Below are 14,450 nucleotides of genomic sequence, written 5' to 3'. Positions count from 1 at the left end.
CTTGGGTTGATTCCATACTTGGCTTTCATGAATAGTGCTGTAATAAACATGAGAATGCAGATGTCTCTTTGACATATTGATTTCGTTTTTCTTTTTTTGTTATGCTTGTAGTAGTGAGATTGCCCTTCTCATTCGTGTATGGAGATATAAAACAGGATCTCATGGAGATAGAGGTAGATTGGTGGTAACTTTGTGACACTGTCTTGGATCTGTTTTGTCTTTATTCCATAAACGATGGGATTTAAAGTTGATGGAAGAAGCAGATAAAGATTAGCCACAATGATGTGAACAGAAGGGGGAATGATGTGCCCTCCAAAACGGTGAGTAAAGAAAGTGAAGAATGCTGGAACATAGGTGATGATGATGGCAGATATATGAGCAGTGCAGGCTGGGTGGGGTGGGAGGTGGGGAGATGAAGATAGGTTGATTAATACAAAAATACAAAATATAGATAGGTTGATTAATACAAAAATACAAAATATAGATAGGTTGATTAATACAAAAATACAATTAGCAGGAATAATAGCTGGTGTTTGCTAGTATAGTAGGATAGATATAGTTAATTATAATTTATTGAATGTTTCAAAATAGCTAGAAGAATTTAAATGTTCCCAATATAAAGAAAAGATAAATTTTTGAGGTGATGGATATCCCAATTACCCTGATTTGATCATTACACATTGTATGCATGTATCAAAATATTACATGTACCCCAAATATGTACAACTATTATATAGCAATAAAAGTTTAAAAATTTAATAAATACTATGTATATTTTAAAAATCTGGTGATAGAAACAACCATTCTACTCTCTGCTTCTATGAGATCAACTAGATTTAGTCATTCCACAATGCATATATATTTTTAAATATGTTGTACACAATATATACAATTTTATGTATCAATTTAAAGTAAATTTAATTTATCTTAAAAAACTAGGGATGGAGAAAAATAGGGGAAAGTCATTGAGACATAAATTTAGAATTAGCTATAAATTTCCCCAATATAGTTTCATAAAATATACTCTGAAAGTGATAATTCAAAATTAAATGTAAAAGACCAGGTAAATTTCTCCTTTGCTATTTTTCATTTTTCTTTCTTCTATCTCCTAATTTCAGTTGTTTTGAATCAACTTGCACCCTTCTCACCCCGGAAGAACTTTGTGACACTGTCTCGGATCTGTTTTGTCTTTATTCCATAAACAATGGGGTTTAAAGTTGGTGGAAGAAGCAGATAAAGATTAGCCACAATGATGTGAACAGAAGGGGGGATGGTGTGCCCTCCAAAACGGTGAGTAAAGAAAGTGAAGAATGCTGGAACATACGTGATTATGATGGCAGATATATGAGCAGTGCAGGTGCTGAAGGCCTTCTGCCGAGCATCTGATGATGAGAGGCTGACCACTGCCCGGAGGATCATAGTGTAGGACACAGATATACAAGTTATGTCAAACACTCCAATCAGGAGAGCAACCATCAGACCATAAATGATATTGACCTTGATGCTGGCACAGCATAACTTTACCACTGACATGTGGTCACAGTATGTATGGGAGATGACATTGCTTTGGCAGAAGGGCAAACGCTTGACCAAGAATGGGAATGGTATCATCAACAATACACCCCTAAGGAAGGCAGCAAGCCCAGCTTTGGCAATGATAGGGTTAGTGAGTATGGTAGCATAGCGCAAAGGGTAGCAAATGGCCACATAGCGGTCCACAGCCATGAGCATGAGCACACCAGACTCCACACCTGTGAATCCATGAACAAAGAACATCTGGACCAAACAAGCATTGAAGTTAATTTCTTTGAGATTGAGCCAGAAGATGCAGAGTGCATTGGGTAGCGTGGTAGTGCAGGTAAGGAGGTCAATGAGGTAGAGCATGGCCAGAAAGAAATACATTGGACGATGTAAGGACTCCTCATAGTAAATGAGATACACAAGGCCAAGATTTCCCACAAGGGAGATGATATACATTGTGCAGAGTGGGAGGGAGATCCATACATGTACTCTTTCCAGACCAGGAATTCCATTAAGAATAAAAGACTGGGGGGCAACATATGAATTGTTTGAAACCAGCATAACTACGTAAGTGAAGAACTCTATTTTTCCATAAGTTTCTGTCCTAAGGAGAAGGAATTAAGAAATAGAAATATGACTCAGATCTTCCTTGCAAATGCAAACTTAAATTTAGAATAAAATAACATTTATAATAGCACCAACAATTTTGAATAACAGTGTTTATGAAAATACACATTTATTGAAAAATACTATATTCCAGATCATATTTTAAGTTTTATAAATAGTCTAAATGTAATTTTAAATCCATAACTAAAAAGTTGCAATTTTTTCACCATAAAATAGAAGGAGGTACAGGCAAGAGTGGTTAAACAAAGTTGAATGTCACAAAACTAGATTCAGGAACAGAAATGATATGTATAACTCCAACACTCATGATGACAGTAAATAGGAAAGCAATCTTTAGCAAAAAGGATAAAGCTATAGGGCTGGGCATCTTGGCTAATGCTGTAATACCAGCATTTTGGAATGGGGATGCAGGGGTATTGCTTAAAGCCAGGAATACAAGACCAGCCAGGGTAACATAGCAAGACCTCATCTCTACAAAAAATAAAAACTTAGCTGAATGTGGTGGTGTGCCTGTGGTTCCAGCTACATGGGAGGTTGAGACAAGAAGATCACCTGAGCCCAGGAGTTTGAGACTGAAGTGAGTTGTGATACTGCCACTATACTCAAGCCTGGGTGACAGACTGAGACCTTGTCTCTAAATAATAATGATAAAAAAAAAAAATAAAGCTGGAGGCATCACAACACTACCTGATATCAACATATACCACAAAGCTATAGTAACCAAAACTACATAACACTGACATAAAACAACAATGAAACAGAATAGATAACCCATAAATAAGTCCACCCATGTACAGCTGATGGATTTTTGACAAAGGTGCCAAGAACACCCAATACAGACAGGACAGTCTTACCAATAAATGGCACTGGGAAAACAATATCCACATGAAGAAGAATAAAATTAAACCCTATCTCATTCATATGGAACCAGAGAAGACCTTGTATAGCCAAAACAATCTTAAGCAAAAAGAACAAACTGGGAGGCATCAGTCTATATGACTTCAAGATCTACTAAAAGGCTATAGTAACCAAACAGCATGGCACTGACTCAAGAACAGAGATACCTTTGGCACACGAATGAGAACCCAGATATAAAACCATCCTTATATTGTCATCTAATCTTTTACAAAGCAGACAAAAATGTACACTGGGGAAATAATCTTTATTCAATAAATGGTGCTGGGAAAACTCAATAACCATATGCAGAAGATTGAAACTGGATCTCCACCTCTCACCTCTCACAAAAATCAACTCATAATGTATAACAGACTTGAGACTTAAAACTTAAACCTAAGATGTAAAACCTTAAGAATTCTAGAAGAAATAATTGGGAAAACTCTTATAGACATTGGGCTAGGCAAAGAATTTATGAAGAAGACCCCCAAAGCAATCACAGCAGCAACAGAAATAAATAAATGGGGCCTGATCAAATTAAAAAGCTTCTGCACAGACAAGGAAACTATCATTAGAGTGAATATACAACCTACAGAATGGGAGAAAATATTTGCATGCTACATAACCAATAAAGGGCTAGTAATGAGAATCAATATAAAACGTAAGAAAATTAACAATAAAAAAAATCAAACAACCCCATTAAAAGTAGGCAAAGGACATGAACAGAAACTTTTCAAAAGACAGAATAATGGCCACCAAACATATAAAACATATAAAAACACCAAACATATAAAAAAGTGCTCAAAATCTCTAGTAATCAGGGAAATGCAAATCAAAATCACAATGAGATATCACTTAACTCCAATGAGAATGGCCTTTATCAAAAAGTCCCCAAACAACAAATGCTGGTGAGGATGTAGAGTGACAGGAACACTCTTACACTGCTGTTGGGACTGCAAATTAGTACAACCCCTGTGGAAAGTACTTTGGAGAGCTCAAAGAACTAAAAATAGAAATACCATTTGATCCAGCAATCCCACTACTAGGCATCTACCCAAAGGAAAAAAAGACATTCTGTAATAAAGACATCTGCACTCCAATGTTAATGGCAGCACAATTCACAATTGCAAAGATGTGCAAACAACCCAAGTGCCCATCAATACATGAGTAGATCAGTAAAATGTGTTATATGTATACTATGGAATACTACTCAATCACAAAAAACAATGGTGATCTAGCACCTCTTATATTGTCCTGGATAGAGCTTGAGCCCATCCTTTGATGTGAAGTATCACAAGAATGGAAAAACAAGCACTACATGTACTCACCATCAATTGGTACTCACTGATCAACACTTGGGTGCTCACATGGAAGTAATATTCATCTGTGCTGGGTGAGTGGGAGGGGCGTGGTGAGGATGGGTAAACTCACAACTAATTTGTGTGGAGCGCACTGTATGGGGGACAAACATGCTTGTAGCTCTGGCTTGGGCGAGACAAAGGCATTATATGTAACCAAAATGTTTGTACCCTCATAATATTCTGAAATTTAAAAATATAAATAAAAGAGTCAAAATTTAAAAAATAAATAAATAAAATAGATTGAAGACTAATCACATATAATTTATCTTGATAAGTCTTCTTTGAACACTGAGATAGAATGACACTTTCTTTGAAGAGGTCTGCTTTCCACAGTCCAGGGTGAGCTACTGTCATTGAATGCCCTGATTTAGGTACAGGATGTTTAATCTGATTTCTCAAAGCTTATTAATGATAATTCAGAATGAAATCTAGGTTTTGTTAGCTTAGACTTTACATCTGTTCCACTAAACTAAATCCCTTCTAAAGGAAATTAATGTGGAAGTTGGGGACTAACAAGTAGTTGATACATGATTTGTTCTCATTTATTTGATTTTGCATTTATTTGTTTTCTTGTTTTTCTCTGGAGGAAGATGAGGCTCAAGTGTCTAAATTGGGACCTCTAACATTCCTTTTCTTTACTATTTCTTCCTTGCCCAGCATTCCAGTCATCTTTTAGTTAAATAGCAAGAGAATGGTGTGGGATGATTTTTTTTTTCCAAAGGAGAAGGTAATTCAGTAAAAGTACTATTCAGACTTACCCTGAGCACCACCCCCAAACTTTCCTATTTTTGGCTGTGGTTCTTGGGAAGTAAAAAAGAGAGAATATAGCCATGCATTGGAAGTTTAATAATGACAACAAAACAGCATACCACATCAAGATAACCTACACCATCCCAACTCATGTCAATCACAGGTTCTCTTTCCTCCTTGGCAATGGGTTCCATTACCTGAACCTGGTGTCTAAACCTTCACTATCTGATGGGAAGTGTGGTGACTGATGCTATCACTGCTGCATCTTCTGCTGTTTCTTCATCCCATGCTGGCAGCCATTTGACACAAAGTGTATGTAGCACCCATGGTTGCCTCTGGCTGTTTAAAACAGAAAGTAGCCTCCTTTGAATTATCACTTGATCTTAGCCTCCTTAAAAATTTGAATGAATCAGGGACTGCTTAGAGGCTAGGAAAGCCAAGGAGACTTCCTTTTCACTTTCATGCTATGATTCTCTAGTGATGGCCTAGAAGAGCATATGTACAAGGAATTTAGGGACTAGTTCACAGAAGAAAATCCTATCAAGCATCTGAACAACTCTCTCCCAATATCATGGAGATGAATGTCAGGAAAATGCTGGATCCAGAAAAGAGACTTCTAGACTCTCTGATACTATTTTTTCTTTGTTACTATTGTTTTGAAATGTTTTTCCAGAAATGTCAAATCCAAACTTTTAGTGACAGAAAGCACCATCACGGAGCCTGAATATATCCATTTTATGAACTCTTAAGTTAAACAAATTCCATTTATTAAATTTTAAAAAATTAGGCATCCACAATGTGTGTGTCAGGCATTGTATCTTTACCACAAGGACTTTCTGTGTCTCTGCTCTGGCGCTTTCAGGTTTTACCTTAAGCATAAATGGCAAATATGCATACCTACTCAAATATGCATCTACATGTCTAAGCAAAAAAAATTGCATTAGTACTATTTGATTGTCATGTTTATTATATATTTAATATATTTATTTCTTTAATATTTAAATTAACTTATAAATCTAATCACATTCTCATAATGAGTCTGCCAATTCAATATTATCTACCCATCTTATCTAATCAAGACTCAGTGCATTCAATAGTTCGTCCAAAGATACAGAATTCTGTGTTCCCTAACACTAAATCCTGGCGAAGCACATCCTCATCTCTCTTATTATTTGAAATTTGCCTTTCTTCCTGTCTCTTAACCTTATATTTCCTCCATTTTCTTCATCAGGATGATAACCTGGAGATCTGTGCAAGAACAAATTACATTTATCCTATCCCTTTACTGGCCTGTGTGCTGTTTTAGTGTATGAGCCAAATCTTCCACCTCTTTACCCCATCAATGAGGACAGTGACTGAATTAAAAAAAATAATAAATTGGAGTTGTGTTGACTGACTGTAAGTTATGTGACTAAAGTGAGGAAAGGGGAGGGAGTAAGGAAGGTGGAGCTAGTGACTCAGAGGGAAAAGTTTGTAGCAATTTGTCTTTTCCTGATTTAGAGATCTTAGGGTTGCTATTGTCTAATTCTATGCCTTTGCATTGTAGCACATATTTGGAAAAATAAATAAATAAATATAAGGATAGTAATTCCTTGTACTCTAAAGGAGATTTTGAGAGCATATAACCTGTACCTTATCCACCAAGAGCCCACATCCCTTACAAGTACTATCTCTACTTTCAATGTGGAATGAGGATATTCTTCCTAATTTTCACACACTAAGAAATCATCAACATTTTTTGTAGGTCAGTACCTTTGATCATTATGATTATACAGACTGGTTAGAACAGGACTAGGCTTTATCATATAATAAGCCTAGGATTTAAATGTCTGGCAGGCAGAAATCCCTTACCCACAATGTAACTCCTGATAAGAAGAAAGGTGAAAGGTGTTCACATCAGAGGGAGGGCCCAGGAATTTATGTGATGGCAACACCCTGGCTTCACCTTATAGACTTTTTGATCAGAAGTGCTTAGTCCAGCTGAGTTCCCACAAGAAACAGACATAATCTCTTGTATACTCAGGAGTCCCAAGTCTCAATGTGAAACAGGGCTTAAGAGCCTCCAGGACCACAGAGCCCCAAGGGAGAACATGATGAAAAGCTTCATATATTTGAAGAAAAAAAAGTTCCCCAACCATAGGTGTCCCCCAAAGGAGAGCAGTCCAGAAAGTAACACCCATGTCACAGACATCCCACCGTTAGTACTAGAGGTTGAAAATTCTTGTCTAAGACAATTAAATATAAGGCAATGATGTATATGTGTCTGTGCTATCATAAGTGTTTAGATTTCTATTATTTTGAATTCTAAAATAGTAAATTCCTATTAGTTGAAAAAGAGAAAAAGTAACAATAAAGACATTTATAAATAACACATACTGCTGATACTCAAAAATACCTGCTGTTAGGATTTTTATGTCTTTATTTCCATGTAAATGTAATGGAGATTTTTCCTGAAAAATCATGAAAATTCACAGGCTATTTCATCACTGTTTGCTTCCATTTAAAAATATATTATGAACACTTCTCTAATTAACAACTCTTTTAGAGTATGAGTCTCAGAGTCAGCAAAGTGGTCCTCTTTGTGGCTGTAAACTTTGCTTTAAATTTCTCTAATTAAAACATTGAGTTTATTTTCAAGATGCTATATTGTAACTTTATAATGAATATCAACTCACAATTAATTCCATTGGAAAATTCATAGACATGAATAGATATCGAGTCAAAATTACACCAATTTTAAACACATATATTGCTAAACTTTCCTCCAGAAAGGATATACCAAAACCGTGTACTTCATGCCCTTGAAAACAATGGCAAGCATATATACCACCTTGCTCAGAGAGGTTCTTTAATAGTAACTGGTCTCTTCCAACCCTAGGTACCTGGTAGTGAAAAGCCAAGTGGAGCATACCCTAAGTAGATATAGGTGGGACTAACCTTACCCACAGTCAAATGGAGGGTCATCATTACATTGGATTACTTGCTGTGCTGAAATTACTACTTCACTTTCTAGTGAATTACTTTTCTGAATGTGAAGGTTTTCAACTTTCATTCCATTAATTTTGACAGGTGTTGTAGTTTCTTGGTCTCCATTTTTCAATAAGGACCAATAAATTCTGTCACACTTTACTATGTGGACTTATGTAAGTCACTTTAATTATTTATCCAAGAAAAATCCTATCAAGAAAATAGAAATAAAGATGTGTTTATAAATTCAAATAAAGGAGAGAGCTGTATTTCTCTTCGCAGGTGTTTGTCAACAAATGAATGGAAAAGATGTGGAAACAACCCACGTACCCATCAATATACGACTGGATTAATAAAATGTAGTATATGTATACCATGGAGTTCTACTTAGCCACGAAAAGCAATGGTGATACAGTACCTCTTGTGTTATCCTGTACAGAACTGGAGATCATTCTACTAAGTGAAGTATCTCAAGAATGGAAAAACATGCAACACATATACTGACCATCAAATTGGTATTAACTGATCAACACTTAAATGCAGATATAGTAATAACATTCATCGGGAGTTGGGCAGTTGTGAGTGGGGAGGAGAGGATGGGTACATCCTCTTATGTAGGATGGGTGTGGTGTGCACCATCTTATGGGTGTGGTGTGCACCATCTAGGGGATGGACATTCTTGAAGCTCTGACTTGCGTGGGGTAAAGGTTATATGTAACCTAAACATTTGTACTCCTGTAACATGCTGAAGTAAAAACACCCAACAAATGAATGGATAAAGAAAATTTGGTATACATACAAAGAATACTATTCAGCCTTCAAAAAGAAAGAAATCCTACCATTTGTAACAGCATTGATGAGCCTGGAAGACAGTATGCTAAGTGAAATAAACCAAAGAAAGATTAATACGATCTCACTTATATGTGGAATCTAAAAATGTCAGATTCAGAATTGAGCTTGAGCCATTATCCGAAGTGAGGTGACACAAAATCGGAAGAATGGGCTCCACATGTATTCGCCATCAGATTGGTATTGACTGAGAAACACTATGGTGCTCAAATGGTGGTAATGTTCCCCAGGGATTAGGGAGTTGGGGCCAGGGGTAGACTCACAACTGAGTGATGCGGTGATCATTTTGGAGGGAAGGGGCATACCTCTAACCCTTGATAGGGAGAGGCAAAGATATAAAATGTAACCTAAATGTTTGTACTCTCGTATTTTCCTGAAATTAAAAAAAAAAAAGTCAGATTCATACAAACAGAAAGTAGAAGGATAGAAAAAGAAAGTAAATGAGTGTCAGACGAGTGAGGGAAACAGGGAGATGTGGGTTAAAGCATACAAACTTGGAGTTATAACATGTATAAGTTCTAGAGATCTAATGTACAGGATAGTGACTATAGTTAATAATGCATTGTATATTGAAATCTGCTAAAAGTAGATCATATATTCTCATAATGGTGTGTCTGGGTTTGAGATTTTTGTAAACATTTTTTCTAGGTATTTTGGTATTTCTTAAAACGTATATTTTGAATTTGGTTATAGAAAATATTATTTTATAGTGTTTTGGATAAATTCTTCCTTTTGTTTTAAGTTTTCTCTTTTAATGGCAATCCTAAAATTCAGACATTTTCCCTACTAGACAGATGATCTATATCTGTTAACTTTCTTTCATATTGTATGTTGTCTCATTTTTTCTTTCATTTTGTGAGATTTTCACAACTTTTTATTTTCTTAAATATTTTCACCATCATTCCTTCTTAACTATTATAAAGCTTATTTTCTAGTTGTCTGCAAATCCTTTCCTTATTTGATTCGTGCACTATATTCTCAGATATATCTGAAAAAAAATATTGATTCTAGAAGCATACTTCAAGCATAATAAAGACAGTGGTATTTGACCAATAGAGAAAGAAATATAATGCTGACTTGGCTATAAAGTGATCAGCATTCATATTCAATGCTCATATTAATATTCATATTATAGTAATTTAAATACTATTTACTAGTTTTCAATTATTACAAACAAATTATAAACAAATTGAGAAAGTATCCACAATTTTAGCAAGTGGCAATTATCTTAAGTATGGAAAAATAAGATATAATTGGCATTAAGTTTTCACTTATGTAGGGAGGTAGGTGCATGTGTGCGATCATATACGTATACATATAAAATATCTTGAAGGATAGGGCAGGGCACAGATATAGTAATTAAATTAAATCCTAATTGTATATAACAGAGTAATTGGTAAACTAATTAAAGTTCAAACATAGATTTGAGTAAAAGAAATAACCACTGAAAAGAACAACTAAAACACACACACAATATTTTTAAGAGAGAATATCTGAAAAGAGAATACATGGACAAGATTTTCAGGATGGAAGTTTTGATATTTTTTATGATAATCATGTCTGTGTTATTTGATTGTAATTTGTACAATGTGCACAGGTTATTTACACTAAATTTAACATATTTCTAAGAGAAAAGAAATTATACATACTTTGTGAGCCATAGACAGATGGCATAGGAGGCAAAAAAGAAGTCTTTCATAGTTTAGATATGTCAGAGTATGTGTGCAAGACATGTTATTTTGAATAATAATTTTATTGAGGTGTAACCTGTATGCAAAAAAGAGAGCACATCATAAGTGACATGAGATACCACCCTGAAATTATCATCCAGGTCAAGAACTAACCAACAACAATACCTCAGGAGCACCCCTCATTACATGGTCCCTCATTCCCAAAAGAAAACATTATCCTAATTTCTAATAAATTAGTTTTGCCTGTTTATGAACTTTACATAAAGGAAAACATACAGTATGTATTTTTGTCTCTTATACTCAACATTATATTTGAATAGACCACAATTATTTATGTAGACTAATGTTGATGGACATTAGTGTTATTGTCAATTTCTGGGTATTATGAATATGCTGCAATTTATGTTTTTACAAGTTTCCTGGTAAACTTAGGGATGAATCACTACTGGATATACAATTGTCGAACTTGGGACATAAGCAAGAGATAAGAACTTAGGAAATAATAGTAAACTCCAAATGACTTTGTCAGGAGATTGCTGATATAAATAAATTAGCACAGACATTTATGAACATGGCTCATAGTTAACAGGGATTTAAAATTTTGTAAAAATTTTACTCCAGTCTTAGTGATCCAACTACTGTGGTGCAAAATTGTGTAGATTGTCATTCAGGAGAGATATACCTGTCTATGAACATTAAATACAGCAAACTTTGAAGTCCTGTATGAATAAAGAGAGTCTTTACCTACATGAGCATGGTGGTTCCCTTTCAAAAGAGGTAGAAGATTCTGAGTCACATGAAAATATTTCTTGTGGATAGATTTCTGGTTTCCTTGGGAGGGTCCCCTGATGACTTGGTGATCTCAACCTGGCTAAGAGAACTTTAACTTCTCAGGAGACTCTAAATGTTATGAGAAGAATTGTCCTTTCCCTTAAGCAAGAACCTAATGACACTATCTCGTATTTGCTTGGTTTTCACCCCATACACAATAGGGTTCATTGTAGGAGGCATGAGTAGATAGAGATTAGCCATAATAATGTGTATGTGTGGAGGAATGGTATGTCCCCCGAAACGGTGCGTAAAGAAGGTGAAGAAGGCTGGAACATAGGTGATGACGATGGCACAGATGTGGGCAGTGCAGGTGCTAAAGGCTTTCTGCCGAGCATCTGCTGTTGACAGACTCACAACTGCTCGAAGAATCATAGTGTAGGAGATTGTGATGCACAAGATATCAAAGCCCCCAATCAGGAGGGCAACCACCAACCCATAGATGGCATTGACCTTAACATTACCACAGGATATCTTGGCAACAGACATGTGGTCACAGTAGGTGTGGGGTATGACATTGCCCCTACAGTATGGAAGGCGCTTGGTGAGGAAAGTGAAAGGGATAACAAGCATCACGCCTCTAAAAAATGTGATGAGCCCAACCTTGGCGATGACTGAATTAGTAAGGATAGTGGCATAGCGCAAGGGGTAGCAGATAGCCACATAGCGGTCCAAGGCCATGAGCATGAGCACCCCAGACTCCATCCCTGTGAAAGTGTGCACAAAGAACATCTGGGCCAGGCAGGCATTAAAATCAATCTCCTTGAGGTTGAACCACAATATGCAAAGGGTGTTTGGAAGGGTGCTGGTGCACATGAGCACATCCGTGAAGGAAAGAAGGGCTAGGAAGATGTACATAGGTCTGTGTAAGGCCTCTTCAGAGTAGATGAGGTACATAAGGCCAAAGTTCCCTGTAATAGCAATGCTGTACATGGTACACAGGGGAAAAGAGATCCACAGATGCACTTCTTCCAGACCAGGGATACCATTTAGGATGAATGAAGCTGGAGTTAGGCTTGTGCCATTTAGAAATGACATAACGAGTGTTGGAAGTTCATGGTATAGCAGGTGCTGAATTTTCTCTGTAAGCAGGAAAAAAATAAGTTCAGAGAGTAACTGATAAGAGAGTCTTCTTTCCCATAATAGCTAATTTGTCTATCTTACAGATCCATGGCCACATATGTACACTTATGTTTAATATATTATATATACTCTGTTTTGATCCATGCCTTTAGCATTAGATGTTGACAAGATGAACTGAGTCTATTCAATGTGTTTGGAGGGTCATTTTTTGTCATGTAGCCCATTCTCTACGATAAAGTTGGTCACAAACTGAACAACTGAATAATCAAGTATTGATTAAATATTTATTGTGTTATACCTACGTCTTTGTCCGAGATGCCTATTCTATTCCGAAATGTTAGCAGATTTCAGCAGATCTTGTGGGCTCACCTTTCAAAGTTAATCAGTCTTAACTATTGTTCATACTTACAATAATTTCATTCTAGTTTTAGCCCAATCTTCCCACTTCTGGTTTGCAGATAACCTAAATGTGAAAAAATATAAATCATTCCCTTGTACCAATAGTTTTGTTTAAGGAAAATCATAGGATGGTCTTAAATGTAAAAAAAAAAGTCCCCTTTCTAATAATCATCAAAAGGCCACCTATTTTACCAGTACCATAATAAATTGACAAAAAAGAATCATTAGAAATGCAATAATTTCTGAGAAGCTGATATTTTTCTAAGATTAGAGTCCAGTCTAACAGACTATGGAGTCCAGTCTAATGAGAACAAAGATCCTTATCATCTTAAGCTAAATCAATTGACATTCCCTTTAGAACAGAGTGCTTTATTTTCTATCCATGTCGCAAATTCAGAGTGCTCTAGAATCAAATATTTCTCAAGCTGTGTAATCTCCAAAGCTGTTTTTCTGGTATAAAGAAGATACTGAATATAATTTTTCAAAATCCATAGAAAAAGAGGCTGTGGTGCAGAAAGGACTGATAAAACAGTCATTAGGAGTAAGGAGGAGAATATTTGATGTGACAGATGTGAGGAAATAAGAATAAAGTTGTGATCATAGGATGGATGCAAATGAGATGCAACTGGGTCGCTTGGAGGTGGAAGATGTTGATTTAAAAACAAGGAACAAGTAGTGTGATGGGGGTAGTCACCTAGAGGGGGATATTGTGGAGGAAAACTAAATGGGCTCTTTGATTAAAAAACATCAATGTTAAAATATATAGTCCCTCCTGGACATATTGGAGGTGACCGCCCACCTCCCCATCACTTTAAGGGTCTCTCTACTGGAAATTCAAGGTTGCGTAAATCAGCTCCTCTTTGTTCACAGGTGTCTTTTATAAAATTTTATGTCTTTATTTTGTAAAACATGAGGGATGGGTAGATGAACTCTAGGGGCCTTTCTCACTAAGATATAATTCAAATATCAAACCTATAATATGAAATGGAGGCAACTCCCTGGAAAGAAGAGTAGATAGGAAACAGAAAAAAATTATGGAATAAGGCTGTCATCACTCTTTTCTTTTCTCCCACCACAAAATAAATTCTTTTCTCTCTGAAATGCTGTTTTTAGTTCTCACAACCAGTGGGACTATGTAGAACACTCCCCACAAGGGTTATGTTTCAGTAGTTGAAATGTGAATGTTTTATCCAACATGAAAATGGAACACACAAGCCAGTATCTAAAAGCAGCCTTAGTAGGGTACATTCCTTTTTAAAAGTTAGGAGAATAATTTTTTCTGGAAACTTTCTAATTCATCCTCCCTTCTCAGCTAGCATAATATACACCCATTCCTTTAGTAAAAAGACTGCAACTCCAATTGAGAAATCTGCTCACCCTGCAAGCTACTCGAGTTCCTCAAGAAACTGAAGACATATCCATGGATTAAGTCATATACATGTCCAGGTGATGCTCTTGGCCCTGCAGGAGAAATATAAAA

General features: G+C 36.0%; 2 protein-coding genes across 2 annotated transcripts; both read right to left on the bottom strand.

Annotated features, from left to right (window-relative positions):
• Nucleotides 1-1,128: 1,128 nt before the first annotated feature.
• On the bottom strand, nucleotides 1,129-2,082 carry OR52N5 (olfactory receptor family 52 subfamily N member 5). The gene has a single exon (XM_012786398.2). The coding sequence runs from the start codon at nucleotides 2,080-2,082 to the stop codon at nucleotides 1,129-1,131; it is 954 nt and encodes a 317-aa protein (XP_012641852.2).
• A 9,478-nt stretch (nucleotides 2,083-11,560) lies between these two features.
• Nucleotides 11,561-12,526, bottom strand: LOC105883333 (olfactory receptor 52N1). Its single transcript, XM_012786397.2, has one exon. The coding sequence runs from the start codon at nucleotides 12,524-12,526 to the stop codon at nucleotides 11,561-11,563; it is 966 nt and encodes a 321-aa protein (XP_012641851.1).
• Between the last annotated feature and the right edge of the window lie 1,924 nt (nucleotides 12,527-14,450).

The sequence above is a fragment of the Microcebus murinus genome, chromosome 4, assembly GCF_040939455.1.
Source record: "Microcebus murinus isolate Inina chromosome 4, M.murinus_Inina_mat1.0, whole genome shotgun sequence".
NCBI classification, from domain to species: domain Eukaryota; kingdom Metazoa; phylum Chordata; class Mammalia; order Primates; family Cheirogaleidae; genus Microcebus; species Microcebus murinus.
This window is presented reverse-complemented; position numbering and strand designations above follow the sequence as displayed.

Excerpts from the sequence above, each read along its gene's own strand:
- OR52N5 (XM_012786398.2), bottom strand. The coding sequence starts at position 2,082 with ATGCTGGTTTCAAACAATTCATATGTTGCCCCCCAGTCTTTTATTCTT.
- LOC105883333 (XM_012786397.2), bottom strand. The coding sequence starts at position 12,526 with ATGTCATTTCTAAATGGCACAAGCCTAACTCCAGCTTCATTCATCCTA.